This window comes from Stegodyphus dumicola, chromosome 2 (genome assembly GCF_044657685.1).
Source record: "Stegodyphus dumicola isolate Sdum_Otavi_A_Nest chromosome 2, ASM4465768v1".
NCBI classification, from domain to species: Eukaryota; Metazoa; Arthropoda; class Arachnida; order Araneae; family Eresidae; genus Stegodyphus; species Stegodyphus dumicola.
The window spans coordinates 266,642,705-266,669,122 of record NC_140769.1 but is presented as its reverse complement, the minus strand read 5'-3'; the positions used below and the strand labels follow the sequence as shown (position 1 = coordinate 266,669,122).

Below are 26,418 nucleotides of genomic sequence, written 5' to 3'. Positions count from 1 at the left end.
AAGAAAAAAAAAACTGTTGAGCGAATAACAAAAAAATTAACAGAGACTTGGGTCTCTATCTGTATCGGCAAAAGTCAGGACGATGTCCTCGGAACTCCGACTTGAAAACAGAAGGAATTATGTCACCTTAGTCAACTGGAAGCCTGCGTTAGCCGTTCTCTAAAATGCCTAGCTTAATTGTCTACGTTTTCCTGGGTGGAGCTGAGAGTCTAGGCAGACAGCCGTGCGGTGTAAGCTGTTCTCTTGCTTCCAGTGGGAATAATTTTCTTCTATGGAAACCAGTAGCCGGCGTAAGATTTGACGGTATAGCTGATGTAATTTATTGTCGTGCCGTTCGAGTCTCTGTCTTGCGGATTTGCCAAGTGACGTAAGGATAGAGCTAAGATATGAGCTCTCCTCCACTTCAAGATGTCCACTCAAGATAAGTATTATTTTTTTTGGTGTGTTGGAACTTTAGGCAAGTTTTTTCAAAAACGTCCTTAGCAGTAAAAACAACGTCGAATCTAAAATTTAACTCTCAGGCCATAAATTGTTTCCCTTTCCTTTCTTTTAAATCACCAGACAAACCTTAAGTTTTTTTATGAATTTAAATGAACAGACTCTCAGATGAGGTTAAGATTTTTCTTATTGTGTTGTAATTGAATAAACTGATATTTAATCTGGAACCTCTTACAGTATGTTTTCTTTATATATTTAATATGAACTTTTCCTTTATATCTTGTATATGTTTTATGTTTTCGATCCTCTCACGGCGCGGTCCCGGGATGCATTTTTTTTCACAACGCAAAAATGCTGTACACGTTTCACTATACGATCACTACCTTTTACGGCAAGTAGTTTCTTATTTAACATTTAACAATATAGGAATTTCAGATATAACATGGTACCTAGAAGTAAAACTATTTAACCTATGGTCGAAACTTTCTCTTTCTTTATAACAAAAGCTCTAGGAAAGAACGGCATTTCAAAATTTATGATTACGCAAAATTCAGCCTTAGATTACTTCAGACAGAATAGCTAGACATTTCATTGCAAAAAACAAGATCAAGTATGGAATTTTTAGTTTGTAGAAGGATGGTGACCCTGTCTTCCTCGCAAAAGATTTTTGGAAAAGCCTTTATCAATCTGAAGTTAACATTTTCTTATTTTGAATATAAAAATATTTTTTATTACTGTTAATACTTTTAACGATAAGACACATATGATTGAAAAAGAAATAATTCAGAAACTACTCACATAAATTAAAGCCAAATTTCTTTGAAGCAGCAGGCTGTAAGACTTGCATTATAAGCTTTTAAAAATTATGGGAAGAAACAGATTGTTTTAATGAACAGCCATCTAGAATAATAAAGTTACATTCTCCAATTAAAGTTCTTAAAGAGATATTTTAACAATGTACAGCCAAAGGGAATAAGACAAAAAAAAAGACAGTTTGGGAAAGGAAGGTGGAATTTAATAAATTCTGAATTACAATTACATTAATTCTTTCTTGGAGAACAGGAATCATGTAAAAATATAAACTGATGTGATGCGAAAATTCAAACTGACACACAGGAAAAAATCTGTGCTCAAAAGAATTCTGACAATAGGTTTTGGATTATTTAATCTGCTGTTAAACTAACACCGCTAAAATACGATGGACTGCATTACAACAAGTTTTATTTGGCAATTTCTTAAATGGTGGTAAGACTTGTCCACAGTGTAAACAATGATAAAAATTGAGTCATAACAAAGTATGTTTACCATATTGCATCGAATGGAGACGAAGAACTCAACAGTTTAAAAGAGCACATCTCTAATGATACACTTCAAAAGAAACATACGTAATTGACAGTGATTTTAAGTGCATAAGATACAGTGGTTCGAAATGTTTTTGAGTTTATGGTCGAAATTCCATAACATGCAAGATTCCCAGATTTCAGTTAAAGGGGTAAGACCGGTTAATAAATCCTGCGAACCTTGCGGTATATGCAGGGATTAATGGAACTACTCATTTCTTTAATACAACCACCATACTGTACTCGTCCCCTAACAAAAGACAAGTTGGCACCGCCAACAAATATCTTTATTGAAAACAATTTGACAAAAACAAAAATTACAATCTTCTTGATTATTCTTAATACAATATAATTATTAAAACAAAAACTTAAATACAATATTACATAATTTTTTTATCTCAATGAGCTTTTATAATACAACAATTTTTAACAATGTTACTTAATATTTTTAAGAAGATTGTATTATAATAATTTTTAATACATTTTTAACAAAAGACTTTTTCTTATTCATTAACTTTATTGAGAACTTAAAAACAAATCTTCTTCTGTTTCTGTAATATTTTTCATAACATCTTGTATTCCTTTTCTTGATTTTTCGTCCATATATATTTTAACAACATCCGATTCAAATCTCAATTTTGGTATAAATCTACACCATCTATCCTTTAACAAAGCACAATTAAGTACATGTTCCACATCTGCTTCTCTAGATCCACATTGACACATTATAGATTTAATATTAAATCTATTGTAGTAATACGGAACAGGAGCATGGTTAGTAAGGAATTGATTCAGATAGCTATTTCCAAAAATTTTCTTTGTATTAACTTCTTTTAAGAACTTATAGGTAAATCTACCTTTCAATTCTTTGTCCCAATAGGATTGCCAAACTTGTATTATCTTAATCCTTAATGAATTCTTAAACGAAACAATCGAAGTTGGAAGAAATTCATCTATAACCTCTTTTTTAGAGGCTTGCTTTGCATAAAAATCTGCAAGTTCATTCCCTGAATGACCAATGTGTCCACGAATCCAATGAAAATAAATATTTCTTTTCTTAGAAACTTCCAAATAATTTAAATGTTTTAATAACCAAATCCGTATAAATCTTAGAGGCGGCAATAGCTTGAATTGCACATTGGCTATCTGAATAAATATTAACTTCTTCTTGAGAGTTCTTTCTCAAAAGCCATTCCAAGGACTTTAATATAGCGTAAACTTCCGCTTGAAAAACTGAAGAATTATTACTTAAACGAAATTTTTGAACAGTACTTATTTCTCCACTTGAGAAAGCAACAAAAGAACATCCAGTATTTCCTGCAATTTTGGAACCATCAGTAAAAATTTCAAAGCCTTCACCTGAAGGAACTTTCTTATCCCAATCCGGATTTGAATATAATGCAGGATGCTTTACATTTTTCAAACTTAATATTTCAACATTATTTATTTCTTCAAAAAATTCAAAATCAATATCAATATCAATACTTTTACCATTCTTTAAATTAAAAAGAATACATTCTCTTTGTACAATCAAGTAAATGGGCTCACAGCCACTTAAAGGTAAATAAGCAAGCACTAGAGACCGTTCTAAAACACTTTGTAATGCTTAGCATAGCTAACCTTTGAATCTGAATCAACAGGTTATTAATTCTCACATTATTTCTCTACCAAGCAGGACAGGCATATAGAATCTTTCTCTCAATACTTCTTTTATAAAAGATCTTCTTAATATCACTACTAAGTCCTTTAATAGCGTAAAGTTTGTTCAAAATTGTAGCACAGTGAAGTTTAATCATCTTCAAGTGAGGCAAGAAAGAAAGTTGATCATCTACCATAACTCCTAGATATTTGATTTGCCTAACACTCTTTAGCGAGTGCCCATTAAACCTTCCTCTAGGTAAAGTGATCATTTTATTTTTCTTTGCAATACCCATTATTGCACATTTTCTATGATCAAATTCCAATTTAACTTTTTTGGACCAATCATTTATCAATGCCAAAGTATGATCAATATCTTGGTCGATTGTATGACGACCACTAGCAGAAACTATAACAATTATGTCATCAGCATAAGCTTGAATCACAACATTATCTTTAAAATGTAATTCAAAAATGGAATCACAAAGAATATTCCATAACAAAGGACCTGAATTTGATCCTTGAGGACATCCTTTACTGTATTTTCTTGAAATACTAATATTTCCTTCTTGAAAAATTACTAGACGATCACTTAAATAATTTGAAAACAATTTAAATAAATTCATTGGACAATTAAATCTTTTTAATTGAAAAAGAACATACGGCCACCATACATTGTTAAAAGCACTTCTAACATCAAGAGAAACCAATGCAGTATGTAAATTATTCCTTTTATTTTCTTCCACTTTTTCCAATAAATCCTGTATTGCAAGAGTGGTACTTCTACCTTCCATAAAGCCATATTGAGAAGAATTCAAGAAATGGCTAATATTTAAATGGAACCAGAGCCTTCTTGTCATTAATTTGTCCAAAATCTTTCCAAAAACAGATAAAAGACAAATAGGTCTATAAGAGGAAGGATCACTCTTCTCTTTACCCTCTTTATTAAAGAGGCTATTTTCCAGACCTTCGGAAAAATTCCACAATGTAAACAGACATTATAAATTCTACACATAAAGGTAGAATCTATTCTTAAAATTTCCTCTATAATATCTAAACAAATACCATCCAATCCTGGGGCACTCCATTGAGTCCACTACATCTTGAATTTCATCCTTTGAAAAACTTAAATCATTGATATTATTTTCATAATTTATATAACTTTTTCTAATTTCTTTTTGAAAAACCGTATCATCTGCCTCCAGATCCTCTGGAAAATGGTATTTAACCAAATAATTCAAAGTCTCTTGAATAGAAACAGTAAAAGAGCCATCGTCGTTTTTAAGTTGGCTCAAAGTTAAAGCAGACTTATATTTATCAGTAGTGACTTTATAAGGAATACCAAAAGGTTGATTTAGATTTGTATGGGAACACAAGTCATCCCAAGAGCGATTTTTAGCCAAATTAATTTCTTTTTTATAATTACCTCTTAGACGTTTATAAATGTTTTCTAAAAATCTCTTATCATCTAAATTAGAAGCACGAAGAAATTTTCTTCTAGCAAGGCGTAGTTTAGATCTTAAAAGATCCAAAATTTTGTCCACCAAATAGTCTTTTTCTTAACTGAATAACGACTCTTTTATAATATATTCTTATCACATAAAAGAGTAATTTCTCTTGTAAAGGTTTCTATGGTCTCATCAAGATTCTCTTCATCAACTTCTTTAGCATTAAACTGTTCCAATAAGGACGTCAAGTCCTTCTTAAAATCAATCCAATTTAACTTATTAAGATTATATCTCTTTTTTACATTAGAGGAACTTCTTGTCACATTTATGACAAGAAAGGGTAGAACGAATAAAGGGGTAAGAACGAATTTAAAGGAACGAATTTAAGAACGAATTTTAATCTTTAAAGGGGTAAGAACGAATGAAAGAGTGGAACTTTTAATTTGGCACTTCAGCAATAAGTGGTTTTGCAAACATGATAACTCATTAAACTGGATATTGCAATGAGGGTACATTAATTATCATAGCAACAGCTTTACAAAACTTTCTGTGAGCGTTAATTTCTAAACGTTTGTTTCTAAAAACATTTTTTTCCTTTCTAGAAAAATTACCAAACGTTATTTTTTATTAAAAGTTATAATGTTCCTCTGTACTTTGTCTGGATATAATGCCGAGGAACTTAGTGAACTAAGTTGAGTTCAAGTACTTGCTACAGAGACTCGAGAGGGGTTAAAATACCCTTTATTCACCCAAAGAAATAATAACAGATGGCCCCTTCTCGGGCTTACAGGGAAGTCTCCACTGGGGCTTTTAAATCAGGATAAGGAAATAAGAATCTAATCTAATACTAAACTACACAAACTTAGCCGAAGCTAGACACAAATAGTATCTAACGCAGTTGGCCCTTAATTTAAACTAGGCGGCAATTATCAATAGAGACGTACAGGGGTTGGACAAAAATGTGGAAACACCTTTAAAAAAACATGTTTCTTTGCTTAATATGGTGTAGGAAACCCGTTGGCATCCAAAACAGCTAGCAATCTTCTCGGAATGGATAAATACAGTTTCTGTATGTTTGCCAAGGGAATATTATACCATTCTTCCTGCAAAACGGTGGCAAGTTCAGATAACGATGTTGGCGGTGGATAACGAGAACGCACTTTCCGTTCCAATGTAGACCACAAAGGTTCGATAATATTCAGGTCTGGTGACTGTGGTGGCCAGGGGATATGGGACAACTCATTCTCGTGCTCAGAAAAACAGTCCTGGACAATGTGAGCTGGGTGAACAGGGGCTTTGTCGTCTTGGAAGACACCATCACCATCGGGGAACAAAGTTTGTACCATGGTATGAACTTGATCGGCCAAAATGTTCACGTAAGTCTTGGCAGTCATGTGCCCTGACACAGTTATCATGAGGCTAGCAGAGAACCACGATTGGCTGCCCAAACCATAACAGAACTCCCCGCAGTGTTTCACTTTTGGCAACAAGAAGTCTGTATTATAGGCTTGAGATGGCGTTCTCCAGACGTAAACTCGGCTAGAAGTGGGAAACAATGTGAAAGAAGATTCGTCAGACCATATTATTCGCTTCCACTGCTCTATAGTCCAGGCTTTATGACTTAAACACCACCTTTTCCTGTTACGGGCATTAGCATCACTGATGAGTGGCTTCTCAATTGCAGCACGGCCAGCAAGTCAATGTTTATGAAGCTCCCTTCTAATTGTTTTGGTACTCGCAGGGTTCGGTAACACAACATTCATTTCAGCAGTAACTTTTGCAGCTGTGGTCTTCTTATTTTTCGTCACAACTGCCCTTAATGATCGTCTGTCACGATCACTCAGGACACACTTTCGTCCGCGCTGTGATTTGGCAGATGATGTTTTTCCGCTTTTCAAATATGCGGAATAAATCTTCGATACAGTACCTTTTGAAACACTAAACACCTCGGCTACCTTGCTTACGGAAGCACCTACCATACGTGCTCCAACAATTTGCCCACGTTCGAAGTCTGTTAACTCTGACATAATGCAATGACAACCTCACATAACAGTACTCCGACAACAACTGAACTGTTTAGCACATTTACGAAATTGTATAGGTGGCGTCAGTAGTCAAAAACGCCAGAGCCACCTACATATTTCATTAAAATCAATCTTTCTTTTCAAACATGCATTTCACAAGGTGTTTCCGTATTTTTGTCCATCCACTGTACAATACGGCGGCATAGTAAGTTGAACTCCCCTTAAATACTTCTTCTAACTGATTTGCATTCAGCGAGATCTTGGAAACTCATTCTGGTAGGAAGTTGTAAGTGGGAAGCAAGAATTGAAAGGAAAGGGTTTTGAAACTAAAAAATAAATATTATTCACATTGCAAAGTAATTTCCAATAAATAGATTTTCTGATACTATGTGTGTTAAGCAAAGTATATGCTGTATTGCCGGTGTATAAGACACGCATTTTCTCTAAAAATTGGGTCTGTGTTTATACAACGTCGGAGCCGGAGCCAACAACGAACGAAGCCAAAAGGGAAAGTTTGTCGACGACGCCGTCCGTGTTAACCTTCAGCAGGCTAATGCTGCTGCTCACCTGTTTCTTTAACCTTCTAAGCTAAGAAAGCTAACATTTTCGCTAAGAGAGCACATATTTTCCAGACCTACCTTTTAAAAGAATTATTTGTTGATTTTAATGTCAAAACGTTCGTGGTACTTATGGATTTATGTACTTTTAATATATTGCCTGAATTTCGTGGACGTATATATGCGTTCGTGGAAGATGAACGTATATATGCGTTCTCACGGACATCACAAGGAATTTTCTGTGCCATATATATACGCTTTGCCGGTTAGAGGGTTTTTAAAAGCCGCCCAAACAGTATAGTGGTCAGCGACTCGTGGTACTTATGGATTTATGTACTTTTAATATATTGCCTGAATTTCGTGGACGTATATATGCGTTCGTGGAAGATGAACGTATATATGCGTTCTCACGGACATCACAAGGAATTTTCTGGGCCTTATATATACGCTTTGTCAGTCAGAGGGTTTTTAAAGGCCGCCCGAACAGTATAGTGGTCAGCGACTCCGACTGCAATACCGATGGCATTGAATCTTGGAGTAGGCACAGATGTTCGTAAGTGTAGAATGTCTACGCGGCAAGAAAGCACTGAAAATACACGGCGAGCCGAAAGTCCTCTTGAGTGGTTGGTGGTGAAGGAAGAGGGGTGGGAGACATTCCAATCATATCCTGGGTTTCTCCCTCAAAATTGGGGTGGAGCTTCGCAATTAATGCGGCGAAACAAGACTTGCACAACCTGCGGGAAATTCTGGTGTCTCGTCTACTTATACACATACTTGTTTCTTTCAAAAACCGAAACGTCTGAAATTCCATTTGATATTTACAAGAAGTTTCCCCCTTCCCTGTTCATTAAAGAACAAAATGGAGTAAAACGCTTCAAACGGTATCGTTTCTAGTTGCTAACAAAGGAGCTTTTCAACTGAGCGTATACTAAGTTCACTTTTGACCTAAAATTAAAGTACCACAGAAGAACTCTTTTAGGACTAGACAGTCTACAATAAAGGGATGTAATGCATTTGGGGAAACTACACCTTAGGCTAATGTGTGCCTTAGGGGGCAAACAGATGAAGTCTACCTAATAGATGTGAGTTCTGACATTGATGGAGGAGTTGTATATTGAACAAACGTTGATGTCAATAACTTAATGTAACTTTTTCTTCTAAGAAATCGTAATCCAGCAAGCTAATTAAAACCAGTGAGTCAATAATTCTTTATTTCATTCAATTTTCGGGTCCCAAAATTAATGTTCGTCTTATACAAGGAGAAATACGATACATATGTAAAATTCAAGCTGCAGTAAAAAGGTTGGTTAATAAACTTGATGAAATTCGCTAACCAATCTTTTTATTTTAAATAATTTCTTCAATCAGGAATCAAACAGGGGCACTCGGCCGTCAGAAACGGGCAGCATATGGATCCCAGTGCTGCTGAAATTCCCCAAATATCCTAATTTCTAACTGAACTTAGTAGGTCAGTACGTATGTGAGAAAAAATACTTTAAAAGAATCAGTGTTGGACAAATTAAACTGAACCTTCTTTTATTGCAGTATTTATTTAATTATACTTAAAATACATTAGGTTATTTCGCAGCAGGAGACAAGAAAAATCATCAATGCCCTCGCCGGGACTCGAACATCTGACCTCTCAAATGCGCGCCGAGTGTGCTGACCACTACACCATGAAGGCATGCTGAGAAGGCGGGAGAAATTCCTCATAACCTAAGCATATTTATTTAAGTAAAATAACAAAACAGATTTTGAAAACATATTTGTTTTAAAATGTAAGGCGATACATAAAGTTTAGCGAAGAAGCCTAAAAGAAGATTCAAGACAAAAATAAAAATTCAGGACTGCTTACAGCCAGAGGGAATTTATTTGCATTTGAGAAAAAAAATCGTAGCAACTTGTGGCACATAACTTTTATCCTCCGAATTCACATGATTCTAAATCCATCCGAAACTTACTTTTCTTGCGAACATCCACGAAAAATGAGTTTAGCTTCAATTTCCCCCCTCAGGGGAGGTGGCCTCCTTGGAAAACGTTTCCCCCAATTTTGGGATTTTCAAGTCCCAAAGATAAAATTCTAAAACACGCTTTTCTCGAAGAACAGGTTAAGAAGCCAAAGTAAAGGCGAAAAATACACGGATTGGAAATTTCTTCTTAGAATACGAAACTGGAACTAGGGAGATAAAAAAGTACAGAAGAAGGAATCGGGACACGACTCCAAGCGTGCATAAAGACAATTACTGAACATGGAAGTTTAAAAGCATCGTACGCTAAATTTTAAAACACAGTTTTTTTTTTTTAATTTTCAGGTATAAAATTATTGCTAACGAATGAAGAAAATGTGATTCAAAGAGGCATAGATTGTCATATGTAATGCAAAAGCAAAGAAGGACAATAGAAATAGTAAAATTGAAACGTGCTTCTAAATTATTAACATTGTATTATTAATACAAAGTCATCAAAAAGTTAACCTGATTTTTAAATCACTGTATTGTGCTTTCTCACTGTTAAACATAGAAAATGCCGTGGTTCGCAAAACAAATATTTATTACTGAGATGTGCAGAGATACACGCAGAACTACATGCAAAGAAATACAAGAAAGCCGAAATAAGCAGTTACAGAGGTCATATATATAACTTTATAACAGATCACGGTTTAACAAATCATAAACAAGACACAATAAATAACCAGTCAAAAGTAACATACAGAATGGGATTAAGTTTCAGAATAATTCGAACCTTACTGAAAACTAATGTATGTATCGGACGTGACAGAAAGCTATACTTCCTTTTAACCCATTAACGGTTTGACCCGTATTTTCTCGTTCTTTTATGCAGATCTCTTAACGGTTCCTTACGGATTATTGTTAGCTTAAATGTACCCTCGAAAACGGACAGTCCCGTGTTTTTGTAACAGTGAAAAAATGCGTCAAAAACGACTAGCCCGTATTTTTGTATGTCTTCCAACCCCCAATGCCTAAGGGGACAAGGGTCCATGCAATCCTGACGACAATCGGTAATGGCTGTCATTAGCGTGGGGAGAAATCTTGTTGATATTTTTGGATAAAGGCCTTACACTGACTCTAAAGAAACAAATTTATTACCAGTTACAAAGTGGATGCATATATAAAGGGATTTAAAAATTCCCTTTTTAGAGCAGTTATTGAATAAAAAATAGAACTTTTTACAAAATGAACGTTTACCTATAAGAGCATCAATGAATTAAAACGAGAAAAATAAAAGTAATAAATGCAAACATAAAAATCTGAAAATGAAATCTTTCAGATTTTCCATTACGCCCAAAAGGGCGCTTTTTTTAACGATTTGTGGGTTACCTTTATTTTTAAATATCATGTTCTTCGCGCTTAAACCATAAAACTTTAGTTAAACAGCAATACCACAAAATAAATTTTAAATGAGCATATCTTTAGAATTTCCGATACAGTCTTGCCCGTTGGAGATAATTTTTTTATATTATTACTTTCATACAGTGTTGCCTTTGCTCGCTTTGAAATCGTTGAGTTTCTTAATAAAAAATTAATTGAAGTTTTACGAAATATGAAACAGATAATAAAACAAATTCAAAATCTCGGCTTCGAGATGTCCATATTCGGGTGGAAATGTACGTTATTCAAAATTCGATGGGTCTAGGTACCGTTGTTTTGTTACAATGCGAGAAACATACATACATTTATGCAGGTTATTCATTATTTAATTTCAAGGCAGATAGCCCTCGAGTGCTTTGCCGTAATCTAATAAACCAAAACCATTATTTAATTTCTTTAAATATAATACAGGGCTGTAATATTTGGTAGCAACAGTTTGAAAAGTGAACTGACATAGTTTTCAAAGCAAAATGCCAAAATGAAGTTCATAGACCTTCTCGGCTAACGCCCTTTGGGCTAAAAATAATGTATCGTGTAATGTAATGGGAATAAGAGATTAACCGGTAAGAATGCGATTAGAAATATCTCAACACTCACGTATAAGGTATTTTCTTTCTCCTTTCCGCATGCTTTCGTAGCGTAACTGGAAGCACTCTCGGTAATAATAACAGCCATTGTGGCTTTCGCTGATAATGAACTAAAGAAATTATCCATATCTTTTGTGTGGCATTTCATTCTAAGTTCAGCGCTATTCGAGAGTTTAATTAACTGTGCTCTTTCATTTAGTGACAATTTGCTGCGGTTAAAATGTTCAAGGTTTCAGTAAAAATTAAGCTGCAATAAATATTTTCAATATTGAAATGGAAACGATCATGCAGATTTGTTACATTCACCGCTTAAGTTCCTAATTGTGACGTACAAGTTTTCGCAATGCGAACATGTACCATTGCGAAATTCTTTTCTGTAGCGATATCGTTTTCTACTAAAAGTGATTACAGGTTGGAAATGATGAGCCATTTCTCTGTTTTGCACATGCAATTCGCAAACCAACTTTCCTCTCAAGCCTCTTTAGTTTCTTATGAGCACTGAGGGCGGTATAAGAATTACCTTGTAGGCAGATATTTAGCTGTCTATCTCCTGAAAATGTATGTGAAAGATTGGCCACATGTAATCAACAAGAAATAAATGTAAAATCTTCTTAATTTTGTCGCAAATAATACGAGGACCACAAGTTCAGGCTTCGAAGATGACTTCGAAAACCGTGGACCATAGTTTGTGAAAAGCTACATTAAAGGAGACATAAAACTTGAAGTTGTAACCCAGCATGCTTATTCGTGTACATGGAAACGAAAGTTGATAACATACCGCCTAAACGGCATTCGGATAATTAATTCATTTTCATTATCTTTCAGAATTTAAAATAGTAAACTCACTTAGTTACTGGTCAAAGAGATCCGAGTTTGTTCCCAGGTGTTGGATACAGTTCCTACTTCTCGAAATCCTTTGTGATACTCTTTTTATCGTGTCACTGGAAGGGGGGTCATGCCCAGGAAAGGAAGTCAATCTCCAGAAAAAGGAAATAAAATTAAAATCACCCAAGAAGACGTGTTTGGACAATTACGTTACATTTCACGTGTATATGAAAAATAATTTAATTCGATTTCATTTTCTTAAAGCATTATTTGCATAGATGAAATAAAAGTACCAGAAATTCCTGGATCCACAGTGCGAATAATAAAAAGAAGACGAAGTAAGACAATATGGCAGACATGGGCTCCAGAAATTAAGAAGCAGAAGGCTGAAATAACCAGACAGATGGTGTGACGAAAAGACGAAAGAGAAAAAACATAAAAAATTATTTTCACCTCAATAGAAATAACGGGCGGCCATAATTAAACTGACAGTGCTCACAGTGTTCTGTAGCGCGATCTATTTGCGAGAATGACGACACATTTTGTAGGAAGATTAAACAAGACGGGGAACGAAGGATTAGTTCCAAAAGTCCCCGCTAGGGTAATATTTGGCGCTGTGTAATAGAAAATAGAGTGTTAACAAATGCAAATCAATACGGAAATTACCTTTTATTTTCCATTCAAATGAGGTTCAATGTGGCTGCCGGTGTTGTGGACCACATATTGCATTCTGTGCACAGTATGCACAACAGCAGAAAGTAACATGTCTGCAGGAATCTCCCGTACAGTCCGCGATATGTTATCCTTCAACGTAGCCAGGTCCTGGACCACTCCTTGATAGACGTTGGACTTAAGGTAATTCCATAGCCAGAAGTCGCATGGGCTAAGATCAGGCGACCGAGGTGGCCATGCAGTTGGAAAGTAGCGGCTAATGACTCTTTCTGTTGTGAATTTCTATGGTAGCATCTTTTGCACCCGTACAGCAACGTGTGGAGGGGCTCCATCTTGCATGAAAATGATTTCCCTCAGGCATTGTCTTTTATCGCTTTTTGAAATCGCTTTTTTAAAAGTGTTGCCACATTGCACTTGAACTAAATCAGAAAATGTGCATAATAAAAGGTAATTTTATTTCGTATTAATTTGCATTTGTTAACACTCTATTTCCTATTACACAGCGCCAAATATTCCCTTAGCGGTGAGTTTTGTAACTATTTTTTTTTTTCTCGCGGAATCCTTCGTCCCCCGTCTTGTTTAATCTTCCTACAAAATGTGGCGTCATTCTCGCAAATAGATCGCGCTACAGAACACTGTGAGCACTGTCAGTTTAATTATGGCCACCCGAGGAACATTTACGCAGTAAGCATATTTTTTCTGAAGAACTTCACTTTGAGTATGAATTTAAAAAAAAAAAAAAATTACCCCGTTTTAATCCAAGGTGACAAAATGTGTCATAAATAATGTAAATTTAGCATTTGAGATTTTTTTTGACAAATGGTTTTCAAACCTAAGGTTGGGACACTTATGTCCCAGCCGTTGTTAATGGTGGGATACATATGTCCGACACGTATCGATCGACGTACTATAAGCAGACCTATTATTCTGGGAAACTGTATTGTATGAAATGAATTTTACACCGTATGGTACCGGGTAAAGCATTCTTTGCATAACCCAACATTACACGTTGGGCAACTCATAGTCGTTCTCTTCTCTATTTTCATTTGTGTACAACGGCGGCCCACCAGCGGCCGAGCGGTAACGTCGCTGAACACTGGTAGTTCGGTCCGAGGTTTGAATCCCGCGAACAGGCTGGCTGCATGGGTGTTTTCGTGGTTTTCCCCATGTGTAACGTGTATACGAGCCAGTTTCCCTTAGAAAGTCCTCCACGAAGGCATCCCTTCCCTTAGGCAGATAGCCCTAGTGTGCTTTGTCATAATTAAATACAACAACAACAACAACAACAACATTTGTGTACAACGAGCACAGCGGCGCCTTGATTTTCCAACTATTGGAAGATGATCCCCAATATTCAGAAGATTCTAAGTACTTTTTAATTTTTTACCAGCAGTCATTTTCAAACTTTTAGTGGGTCATATATATCACGTTAGTAGTCAAAGAGTTAAGGGAACTACCTCATGTTAATGTTACAAGTTAAAAATATGTACGAAAATGGCTATAGAATCAGTTTTTTTAACGCCAATTATGGAATCTCAAATGAAACTAGCAATAAATTTATATCAATGTAGGAACAGTGATTAAAATTGTAGTTTAATCTGTAAATAATATAGTGTCAATATTTAGAAGGCTCAAACTGATGCTTACGTTACAGAACATACTATTCATAAACAGACAAGGCAAATAAATTTCAAAATAAAGTTGAAACTGACAGTCATGCTAAAGATTAGGGATTAATCTAAATGAAACGCAGTTAAAAATGACCTGTTGTATTAAAATTTCATATTTATGTTTCATCTAAAATTAACCGCACAGGATAAAATATCGAAGCGTAGAAATGTATGAAATCAGGTTTATTCGCAATGAACAAGTTCCACAGAAAAATGTAGCGAGCAGAATTATATCTGAAACGCATAAATATTCAACACGAGAAAATAAATTCGTAGCTGAGTGAGTGCACATACGAAAAGTATTTATAATCTTACTACAGTTTTCAAACAATTTCAATTTTGGAATACCTGTCCACTCACTGTTTGCTGTCTTGCTGCTTTTCATATTTGCATAACCTTTTTTCATCTTCCTTCAGCTTTTCCTTGCAATATAGTTATTCTCTTTCAACTGCTTACTTTCAGTATAACCGCATTCCTTCACTAGTTTAATATTTCGATCCTGGTTTTTATTTCTACGCTTACTTAAATAAAGGTAAGCTTTAATGGGAAATTCAGATGTCACTGGGAGTTTTTAAATGCCGAATCGAATTTCAAAGAAAAGCTATATTCTTGCAAAGCGAATAAGTATAGCATGGATGACATTAACAAACGTCAAAAGAGATTTAGAATTCCCGCTGAAGTTCCGGATAAGTAAAATTTATTACTTCGAGCAAAAGTGATACGTATAACTGTGATATTACTTTACGTTCTAGATCTCACATATGCAACAAATTCTGCTGCCCACAGAAGCATTCAGAATGAACATTATTCGCGAAAAATAATCATTGAGTATTTTTCGAGTAATGTTACTCAGGATATCTCGATAACAAAGTTTAAAAATCGATTCGTCCATGAATAATTGATAAACGAATGCTCACGAACATAAACACATATATGAATGTATTATATTACATATTAATTCAGTACCAAAGAAAACTGCGACTTGATAGCTTTAGGGTCGGAAGCTCGTCGGAAAAATGAAAACTGCATTGAGATATAAATCTAAATTAAGGGGACTCATACACCTTAAACCCCATAAGATCTTCGAATAGGTGACTGTTGCAAGAATTGGGATAACTCATTTATTTCAAAAGCAATTACTTCCAACTTTTTACAGCTGACTACATAATATAGCTGCTTTCTGAAATAGTCATCAGAAAGTTTGTGTTGCCACAAATATTTTTTATAATTTAATCCGATTTTTGGTAAAATATTTCGTCAAGTTTCCACCTTCCGCACACAGTTTAAAACATTCTGTTGCGTAATTTAATTCCATACTTAATATAGAGCTTTTATAATATTTGGAAACTACTGTAAACCTAAAATTCTAAGAATTTGATGATAAATTTTTATTTTATTTGGAGTTGAGTTTATAAAATGCATTTTATTAAAATAAATCTGTCATGTTTTCGCGCATAAAATTTTTTATTGTTAAAATATTCATCAGATTTTTGGTTCAGTTAGAAAATAGTGCCCATATAAAGAATTCCATCCAATTTCAAGTACGTACTATTAGCCATTTTTAAAATAGTGTGCGCGCAAGGTGGAAACATGGCGAAACATTTTGTCACAAAGCGGATTAAATTACAAAATTATTTGTGGCAACACAAACTTTCTGGTTACTAGTTTCCAAAGCAGCTGTATTATGTACTCAGCTGCAAAAAGTTGGAAGTAATTGCTTTTAAAATAAATAAAATATCCCAATTCTTGCAACAATCACATATTCGAAGATCATGAGGGGTTTAAGGTGTAAGAGCCCCCTTAAAACAGACTGCAGTTTCGCCTTGTTTGTAATTATCTTCAAAAATATTGCTGAAATTTATATTATTTTCTAATAATTTTCATCAATAATTTTACCCTTTAATGATTATCAACAATGTTTTAGGTTGAAATAACACACCGAATAATGGTTATTTGAGAAGTCAAACAACAACAAAAACCAGCTTACGTATGTGAATTTTGCAGGACTACTTTCGATGGTTTAACTGTAGAGCCATCTTCCTCAGCTGCCTAAGTGCAAATGAACGAGATAAGATATGGTGATAACGTAAGATAAGACTGGCTGGACAGAAGTTAAGCTACTGGCGCCATCTGTTGATGAAACAAGAAAACTAAAACATAATTTCCTTAAAGCTTGAAGGTAAAGAGAGGTTTGGGTTTAGAGTCGTTATCTAGAATAGAAAGATTATTTTGAATGTGAAACGTCTCTAAAAAATCTAATTCACCAATGGAAAATGTTTTTTAAAAAATTTTGAATGCAGAAAAATGGAAAGTGTGATTTGCGGACCAACAGTTCTGGGCAGCAGAGGACTTCAGTGTTTCCTTTTTTCCCAACATACGCCGCATATTCTTTAAAATTTTAACGCTTTCTTAGTTTGACCAACGCAAATTAAACCACATTGGCAAGGAATCTGTAAATACCCAGGAATTCATATCCGGAATGGGGTCCTTAAGTATGGGGCTGGGAATTTTATTGATAGGAGAAAAAAACTAAACTACCCAACCATTCTTATCTATCTTATGAAGATATCTTACCTCATTCTTTGCACTTAGGCAGCTGAGGGAGATGGTTTTGTAGTTAAACCATCGAAATAAGTCCTGCAAAATTTACAAATATAGCGCTGAATCTTGTTGTTTGATTTCTCTACTATCAACTAGAAACTTAAATTGTTCTGTAACAAATTTTGACAATGTAGTCGAAAGTATTTCATTCTCAAATAGTTTTTAGTGTAATTACTGAAATTGTAGAGAGTGTCCGGTCCATGTAGAAAGAATCGGGTGCACATTAAATTTGTAACGGAATTCATTACATCAGGAAGAGAATGGGAGACAAGAGTGATATTCACAGAAAGTGGTACTCTGATACGTAGGTAAGTTGAAAAATAAGTTTCCCCTGTCGACTGTGGTCAGAGTTGTGTATGAAAGTCAAAAAATAGAATGAGACATTAAAGATATGACGTACCTTTATTTTTCCACATAGGTACCAAGTACATTGAGACATTTGTCATATCGCTTGATAAGCTTCAAAAAGCCTTCCAGGAAAAAATCAGGGCTTTGCATATGGAAACATCCGTCATCATCTGTCCGAAAGAAGTTCAAGACAACTCCCTCTGCAGGTAAAGTGCTCCTCACAGTTTTCTGGGACGCCCAAGGAGTTTTGTTGCTGGACTTTTTGGAGGTTGGAACCATCAATGCTACGCGCTACTGTGACACCCTGTCGAAATTGAAAGAGGCGATTCGGAGAAAGCGGCCTGGCCTTCTCACATCTGGCGTTCTGCTGTTGGATGACAATTCCAGATCACATTCGGCGACGGCAACGCAAAACCATATTGCAAATCTTGGTTGGGAGCGCCTACACCATCCGCCATACAGTCCTGGTCTCGCACCAAGTGACTTCCATCTGTTTCCGGCTTTGAAGAAAAATCTCGGGGAAAGGCGCTTTGGAAGCAATACTGAAGTGAAACAAGCCGTTCAACGCTTCTTCCATATGCAAAGCCCTGATTTTTTCCTGGAGAGGTTTTTGAAGCTTATCAAGCGATATGACAAATGTCTCAATGTACTTGGTACCTATGTGGAAAAATAAATGTATGTCATATCTTTAATGTCTCATTCTAATTTTTGACTTTCATACACAACTCTGACCACAGTCGACAGGGGAAACTTATTTTTCAACTTACCCTCGTTAACTTGCTTGTTGTTCTACCACTTTGAGCTTGGTCAAGAGCTCGTTCCCTCCAGAGGTTTATGCAGATTTTGAGAAGAGGAATGGGGATTTAAGCAATTAACTAGAACCGGTAGGTGGTCAGTCGGTCGGATGCCTGATCCCGCCTGAGTTGAAGTCTTCCTGAAGAACGTGAGTCCGGTCATATGCGTGGCAGATCATATGAATGGAGCCAATGGAAATCTGTAGCCTTTGATTAATCATGCTAAGTACGTGATCACGATAATCCTGTCCAAGTATTTAAGCTAAAGATCTCATGCCTAGCTCGATAAAAAGCAGTGAATGTGGTTCCTCATAGAACTGATTATCTTTGAAATGCGAGTTTTAGTTTAGTCAAGCAGATTGTTAATTTAATATTTTCTTTGTAATGCCCGAGAAGAGACTCATTAAAGTCTTAATGTTAAATGCTATTAACTCTTGGTCTGTATGCAAGTATCCCTTCCATATCGATAACTCGGAAAAGGAAGTGAATGACAATTTGTAATTAGACCAATGGAGCTAGCTAAATTACTACCGGACGTCATCTGATTTCAACTTAAGGAAATTGCAATAAATGTATCAAATGTGTATCAATTAAATGCTAAACTTTGTGTTAATCTTAGTCATAAGGCGTTCTTTTTTTTCCCTTTTCATAAAAGATGCCTCTATCAAAAATCGGCTCACCAGCGGCCGAGCGGTAAAAACGCTGAACACTGGTAGTTCGGTCCGAGGTTAGAATCCCGCGAATGGGCTGGCTGCATGGGCGTTTTCGTAGTTTTCCCCCTGTGTAACGAGTATACGAGCCAGTTTCCCTTAAAAAGTCTTCCACGAAGGTATCCCCCCTTCAGGCAGATAGCCCTCATGTGCTTTGCCATAATTAAATAACTCAATTCTATCAAATATCTCCTTCTGAGAATAGAAAACTTAACTTCTTCTAATTCAAATTGCTACTTTAAAAAATGCACCTCCTGATATTGCATTATAAGTGGTTATTTACCTTTGGATATCTAAGTCTGATTGTCTTTGGATAGATGTTGGTGCTGTCCTCATAAGAACCATACCAGGGATACGTCATGACATCCACCTGCGAATCATTGAACACTGCATAGGCCAGCTTCTTGTCGTCCGGGCACCACCAGAGCGCTTTGTTGCTTCGAAACACTTCCGCTAGAATGAAAAATTCGTTACAGATTAGATTTCCTTATGTTACACCAACCATAACCGCATTTATTTAAGCAAATGATATAGTTTTACTTTCTGGCTCAGTGCGGAATGAATATGATCCGAATAAGGAGAGAATCTCGTAGAAAATTTCGTTTTAGTTTATTAGATCATTCGAAATAATTTAAATTACACCCTTTGTTCGTGTTATGGTATTATACTACATATAATATATCACAAGGCTCTTTTGCTCCAAGTCTAATAAGCAGACATGAAAGCTTAAGGTAATGACATGATATTTTGAAATAAAATAAAATGCGACTTCTGGTACCAAATATTTAAATCCGTGCTTAAATGCTCTGCTTGTCAAAATGAAAGGATATTAACAAAAATAAAATTTGGTTATAATTTATTAAAAATGATTCAAGCAATTTGCACAAAAGCATTGTTTAACATATATTACCAAATTTGTTAATTAATTAATCTCAAAATATTGAATTTTAACTCAAATTAATAGAAAATAAAAAAAAAAAAAAAATCTGATGATACACCACATGAATTCCTTGAACGGAATATTAAATTATACGCATTTGTTTCTTGCATTTCTTTTAAACTTATTGGATTGAATTAAATCTACTTCGCCAACAGCGCATAAACCACATTAGAATAAAGACATTCTTTAAAATTCACTCTATTTGTTTAACATAGCGACACTCTGGCACAAGGTTCACTTAACAGTATTATATTTCAATCATATTATAACTCAGAATGCACAAAATGTATATCATTTAAAGAATTATCGAATCGTTGCCACATGTTCTTTTCAAATACTATAATAAAGCTAGAACGATGTAAAAAAGAAATTAAGCAAACAAAGCAAAAAAGAAACAGTTTTTCACAGACGATTGAGTATTTCTCATTCGATTAATTCAGTTTTTACTACGCGACAAGACAAAAATACATAAAACCTCAAAATATCTGTATTAAAAATTACTAATTATTAAAAATTAAGTAAATCTTAAACACTTATTTCCTCGAACAAATTCCAGAAAGGATTAAGCATGATTTCATTCGCAATAATAAATGAAGGCGTTATTTTTGTTGTTGCGAAGCTTAGTCTCTCTAGATTGGCAACTAATCTACAATTATGCTGTTTCAAATGTAAACAAATATGTCCGCCATGTTATTTAAAACTTACACGCACTTAAACAATTTTTAAATTGTTGATAATTGTACAAATATTGCTTCCAGAATTACGAAAGGCATAAAAACCTTAACCGGAAAATAAGAACAACATAATTCAATCATTTTTAAAGCAAAAAATGTACGCTTTACAAACATATAAGAGTAAAGAAACTGAGATCATTGTGCCAAGTAACAAAGTGGACATATATATAAATATATTATTTATATACGTTTGGTGCGGCCGATTGCAACCAAAGTACGAGGTGCACATCTCCATGTTATAGCAGTCCTATATACAAAATTTCAACGTTCTGAGGCTACTCGTTTTTGAGTTATGCGAGATACGTACGTACGTACATACGTTCGTACAGACGCCACGAAAAATTCTCTTCAGAATTAATTTTAAAGCAGTTTTATAATTTTTTTGGAGGAAACGAGTCTTTTATTCTGTCCTTACGTACAGATATCACGCAAAATCATAGTTAAATTGCATTCGATAGCGGTCAAAATGGATATTTTCGTTGAAATATGCTGCCTGAAACTTTTCGCTATTACAATACTTCCTTTTTACTTCGTACAAGGAAGTAAAAAGCAAAATAAGAGAAAACTGTTCTCCGTTGTTTTGCAGCAAATCTTTCTGTAATATGCTGTATGGTCACCTCTGGCAGAAATGCAAACCTCACAACTTGATTTCGGAGAATTAAAAAATTGTTGATCAAATCTTGTCGAAATTCAAGCTACCTTTCTGAAAGTACATTTTTCAGATTTGGAAATGTCCCCGGAATAGAGATGTGCTAACATTCGCGAACCAATTGAAAAAAAAAAAAAAAAAACGATTTGTTTTTCTGAGTGAGCGAACGCTGATTCGTCAAATAAGAACAGTAGCTCTTTTTGAATATTCTTTTACTAATAGTTTTATGTAGAAAGGAGGCTTTAGGGAATCTCAAAACTACAGTTGAAATAAATCAATCCTAGGATAAGCGGTTCGATTGAGTTGATTCTTTCTAACCTTTCCGCTTGTTCGATTCGTTCTGCTCTTTGCACCATTGCCGATCTTGATTCACTCTCCATTTGCGATCTTATTTATCAAAATTATTATTACCGAGCGTTAAGGGGGCTCATACATCTTAAATCCCTTATGATCTTCGAATATGTGACTATTGCAAGAATTAAGATATTTTATTTATTTAGAAGCAATTACTTCCAACCTTTGACAGCTGACTATATAATACAGCTGGTTTGGAAATTAGTAAGCAGAATGTTTGTGTTGCCACAAATATTTTTGTAATTTAATCCACTTTGTAACAAAATCTTTCATCCTGTTTACACCTTGCGCGCATGATATTTTGAAAATGGCTAGTGGTACATACATGAAATTGGATGGAATTCTCTATATGGGCACTCTTTTTTAACCAAAGCAAAAGTCTGATGAATATTTTAATATTAAAAAAGTTTATAGACAAAAAAATTACAATTTTTTTAATAAAACACATTTTGTAAACTCAACTCCAAATAAAATAAAAATTTAAAATGAAATTCTTAGAATTTTTGGTTCACAGTAGTTTCCAAACGTTAGTAAATCTATATATTAAATATGGAATTAAATTATGCAACGGAATGTTTTAATCTGTGCGCGCAAGGTGGAAAGATGGCGAAACATTTTGTCACAAATCGGATTAAATTATCAAAATATTTGTGGCAACTCAGACGTTCTGATTACTATTTCAGAAAGCAGCTATATTACGTAGTCAGCTGTAAAAATTTGGAAGTAATTGCTTTTAAAATAAACAAGTTATTCCAACTCTTACAACAGTCCCATATTCGAAGATCTTATGGGTTTTAAGGTGTATGAGTCCCCTTAAATCATAAAAAAAGAATCGATTTAGTTCAGTGACCGAAAGGTTCTGTTCTCATAAAAGAGCGGTTTTGCTCACTTCTACTGAAGAAATATATGTTTAGAGTGCTGCAGATGGGAAGTGTAGTGAATTTGAGCGACAGCTTCTGTTTCCAAGTATTCTGAAAACACAGTTGTAAAGACGGTTACTATATGCCTTTAGTGCAAAAGCTAACTAAACCCAGTGGATGGTTGTCTACACCAGAGATACTCGACGCGAACGAATTCTGTCATCCATTAGAAACACATCTGTACAAATAGCACGCTTTAATATCTATACACGGCATTCTAAGACCTCATCCAGTTATCTGTGAGCGGTTATATATCTTCATTAAAGATATAGAACTCGGTGAGTCGATTTTCATTAAGTCCCCATCATACATTAAAACCACTATTGTAGAGAAGGGATCTTTTCAAGGAAAGGCAAGTTACGTGTTCCTCGCTCCGTCCAGATGAAAACACATCTACAACCACAATCCAGATTACATTGTGGCTTATCAGTTAAACAGTACCATGCTCTAATCCGTTTGGCTCCATTTAACATGACCACCTTCGAAACAGCTCTTTTGGAAGGTGAAGTGAGTAAGACAAAAGTTATTTGTTCTCTCGCTTACGTATATTTACAAACGCAGGAGCTGAATGGCCGATTCAATGACTAGTAGCATCCTAAGGATCTAAATCTAACCTCTGGAGTAGTCGTTACAGATTGTTTGAGCCAAAAATGATAGAAAACAATCTTTGGATGCCCTTCACTAGGCCGTTCATTAACTGATTTTTGTTTAAAAATTCGATTCACAGTCTGTTATGACATGTTGAGCAACATTAGACTTTGCGCGACATCCATTTGCGTCCGGTCTCCTTTCTAATCTAACAGTCGCCTTAAGTAGATCTTTTAAAGTTATAAATGAATGAATACTCATTCAATCGGCTTTTAGCCTAAGCGTGCAAATAGAAAGCCCGTTATTCGGCAGTTAAACAGTACCATGTTCTAATCCGTTTGGCTCCATTTATCATGACCACCTTCGAAACAGCTCTTTTGGAAGGTGAAGTGAGTAAGACAAAAGTTATTTGTTCTCTCGCTTACGTCTATTTACAAACGCAGGAGCTGAATGGCCGATTCAATGTCTAGTAGCATCCTAAGGATCTGAACCTAACCTCTGGAGTAGTCGTTACAGATTGTTTGAGCCAAAACTGATAGAAAACAATCTTTGGATGCCCTTCACTAGGCAGTTCATTAACTGAATTTTGCTTAAAAATTCGATTCACAGTCTGATATGACATGTTGAGCAAGATTAGACTTTACGCGACATCCATTTGCGTCCGGTCTCCTTTCTAATCTAACAGTCGCCTTAAGTAGATCTTTTACATATATAAATGAATGAATACCCATTCAATCGGCTTTTGGCTAAAGCGTGCAAATAGAAAGCTCGTTATTCGGCACCTCCAAAACTTTCAAACATATGTTTTTCTTCCATAAGTCGTTGTCTTCCTTCTGAGGCTCACTTCACCGACACGGACTAGTTGCTTGAGGTTCTTGTCATTTTCACCTCGTGTTATTTGAATACGAGACAGTTTTCCTTAAGAAGTCCTTTAAAATGAGATCCTCTTAAATAACACTTACGTCTTCTGCTATAGTTAAATAACCAGCTTGTATGAATAACTCTTATTGGAGAGTTAGACACAATAACACGCCGAACAAATACTAATTCAGAAGTCAAACAACAAAAATCAGAGTTATATTTTCAAATTTTTACAGGACTAGTTTCGATGGTTTTACCGAACCACCATCCTCAGATGCAAAAGCGCAAATGAACGAGATAGGATATAACGATTCGATAAGATAAGGACGCCTGGACAGAAAATAAGCTAGTGGCGCCATCTGTTGATGAATTAAAGGCCGAAGGCAAAGATAGATTGGAATTAGGATCGTTAACTAGAACAGAAAGATTTTTTTAAATTTGAAATGCCTCTAGAAAATACAATTCTCCAAAGGAAGATGTTTTTTGAACAATTTTGGCAGCAGTAAAATTGAAAGTGTGATTTTCGGACCAACAATGTTGGGCAACAGAAGACTTCTGCGTATCCTTTTTTCTAACATATGCCCAATGTTCCTTGACGCGAAATTTTAAGGCTCTCTTAGTTTGGCCAATGTAAATTAAACCACATTGGCAAGGAATCTTATAAATACACCAGGAATTCATATCCGGAATGGAGTCCTTGAGTATGGAACACGGAATGTTATTGATGGGAGAATAAACGACCCGATAGTTAAATTTCTGCAAAATATGTGCAACTTTACAGCTAATTGATGGAAAGAAGGGAATGACAATAGAATTTTCATAATCTCCTAAAACAAGGGAGTGCTTTTTAGTGTGTTGAAATGAGAATTTTTTAACTGCTTGATTAATAATGTTGGATGAAAAGCCTTCTTCATCAAGGGATAGTTTGGAGCAGCAAACGTGAAGAGCAGGGAAAACATACGAATAAAATGAAGCTAACTTTTGTTTAGTCGGATGACATGAAAGTGTGATGGAAGGCAAACCGATGAAGTTTTACGGTAAACCGTAGTACTGAAGTTGGATGTGTTACGTGTGACCAGAAGTCGAGAAAGGAAGAGAATTGTAAGTCTCAGGTTCAAAAGTGAACTGAATAGCAGGATCAATAGAATTCATTGTTGAAAGAACTTTATTTAAATCATCTTTTTCTCATTCGAACCTAGTCCTGTGAAAATTTGAAAATAAAACGCTGATTTTTGTTGTTAGACTTCTGAATTAGAATTAACTTAACTTTGTGTTAGATTAGGCTATTGATTAGAACGAGGTACTGGAACATTGATTAGTACAGGTGGCATCGCTAAGAGTTTCTATCGGAATTGGTTCGTATTCGTCTTAATACAGCTAGAACGTAGAAAATACATGCAGTCAGTGAATTCTACCACCTTTGAATCAAATCCCAATGGGATTATTTTATGGCCGAACAAATGGAAAGCATAGTGGTTTCATCGTTTTCCTGGTATTTAACTTTTATACTACATTCATTATCTCGTTCAAATATTACTGCATTCTATCTGAAAAAGCTACTGCATTCTATCTGAAAAGGCTACTGCATTCTATCTGAAAAAGCTACCAAGTAACAGTACTTGGAAACAGATATTGAAAAAATTAGATAGGAATCTTTTTCAGTCATCGAAAAAATAGCTCTCAATGGCCGAAAATACCGGGTGATCAAAAAGTCAGTATAAATTTGAAAACTTAATAAATCACGGAATAATGTAGATAGAGAGAAAAAAATTGACACACATACTTAGAATGACATGGGGTTTTATTAGAACCAAAAAAAAAAAAAAAAAAAAAAAAAGTTAAAATAAAGTACTGTTATCGGGCCTTTTTTTTTTTTTTTCGAGGAAATGCGTGATTCTGGTTTTATAACTGCTACCGTGACGGGCGAGAGGGGTACGCCGATATGTTACAGAATCGCATCGTCCCCAGCCTGGCTAATAAACACCTGCTGGAACGTACGATTTTTATGCAGGATGGCGCTCCACCCCATATTGCTAGACGCATGAAAGATTTTTTGCGCGCGTCGTTTGGTGATGATCGTGTGCTCAGCCTCCACTTTCGTCATGCTTGGCCTACCAGGTCCCCAGACCTCAGTCCGTGCGATTATTGGCTTTGGTGTTGCCTGAAGTCGCAAGTGTATCGTGATCGACCGACATCTCTAGGGATGCTGAAAGACAACATCCGACGCCAATGCCTTACCATAACTCCGGACATGCTTTACAGTGCTGTTCACAACATTATTCCTCGACTACAGCTATTGTTGAGGAATGATGGGGAACATATTGAGCATTT

General features: G+C 35.3%; 1 protein-coding gene across 1 annotated transcript in view; it reads right to left on the bottom strand.

Annotated features, from left to right (window-relative positions):
* LOC118200149 (inactive dipeptidyl peptidase 10-like) overlaps positions 1 to 26,418 on the bottom strand; it is a 631,756-nt gene that overhangs the window by 156,107 nt on the left and 449,231 nt on the right. The window contains exon 9 of the mRNA XM_085812127.1: positions 19,325 to 19,494. Within this exon, the coding sequence (XP_085668253.1) occupies positions 19,325 to 19,494 (170 nt within the window). The remainder of the gene's footprint in view (positions 1 to 19,324; positions 19,495 to 26,418) is intronic.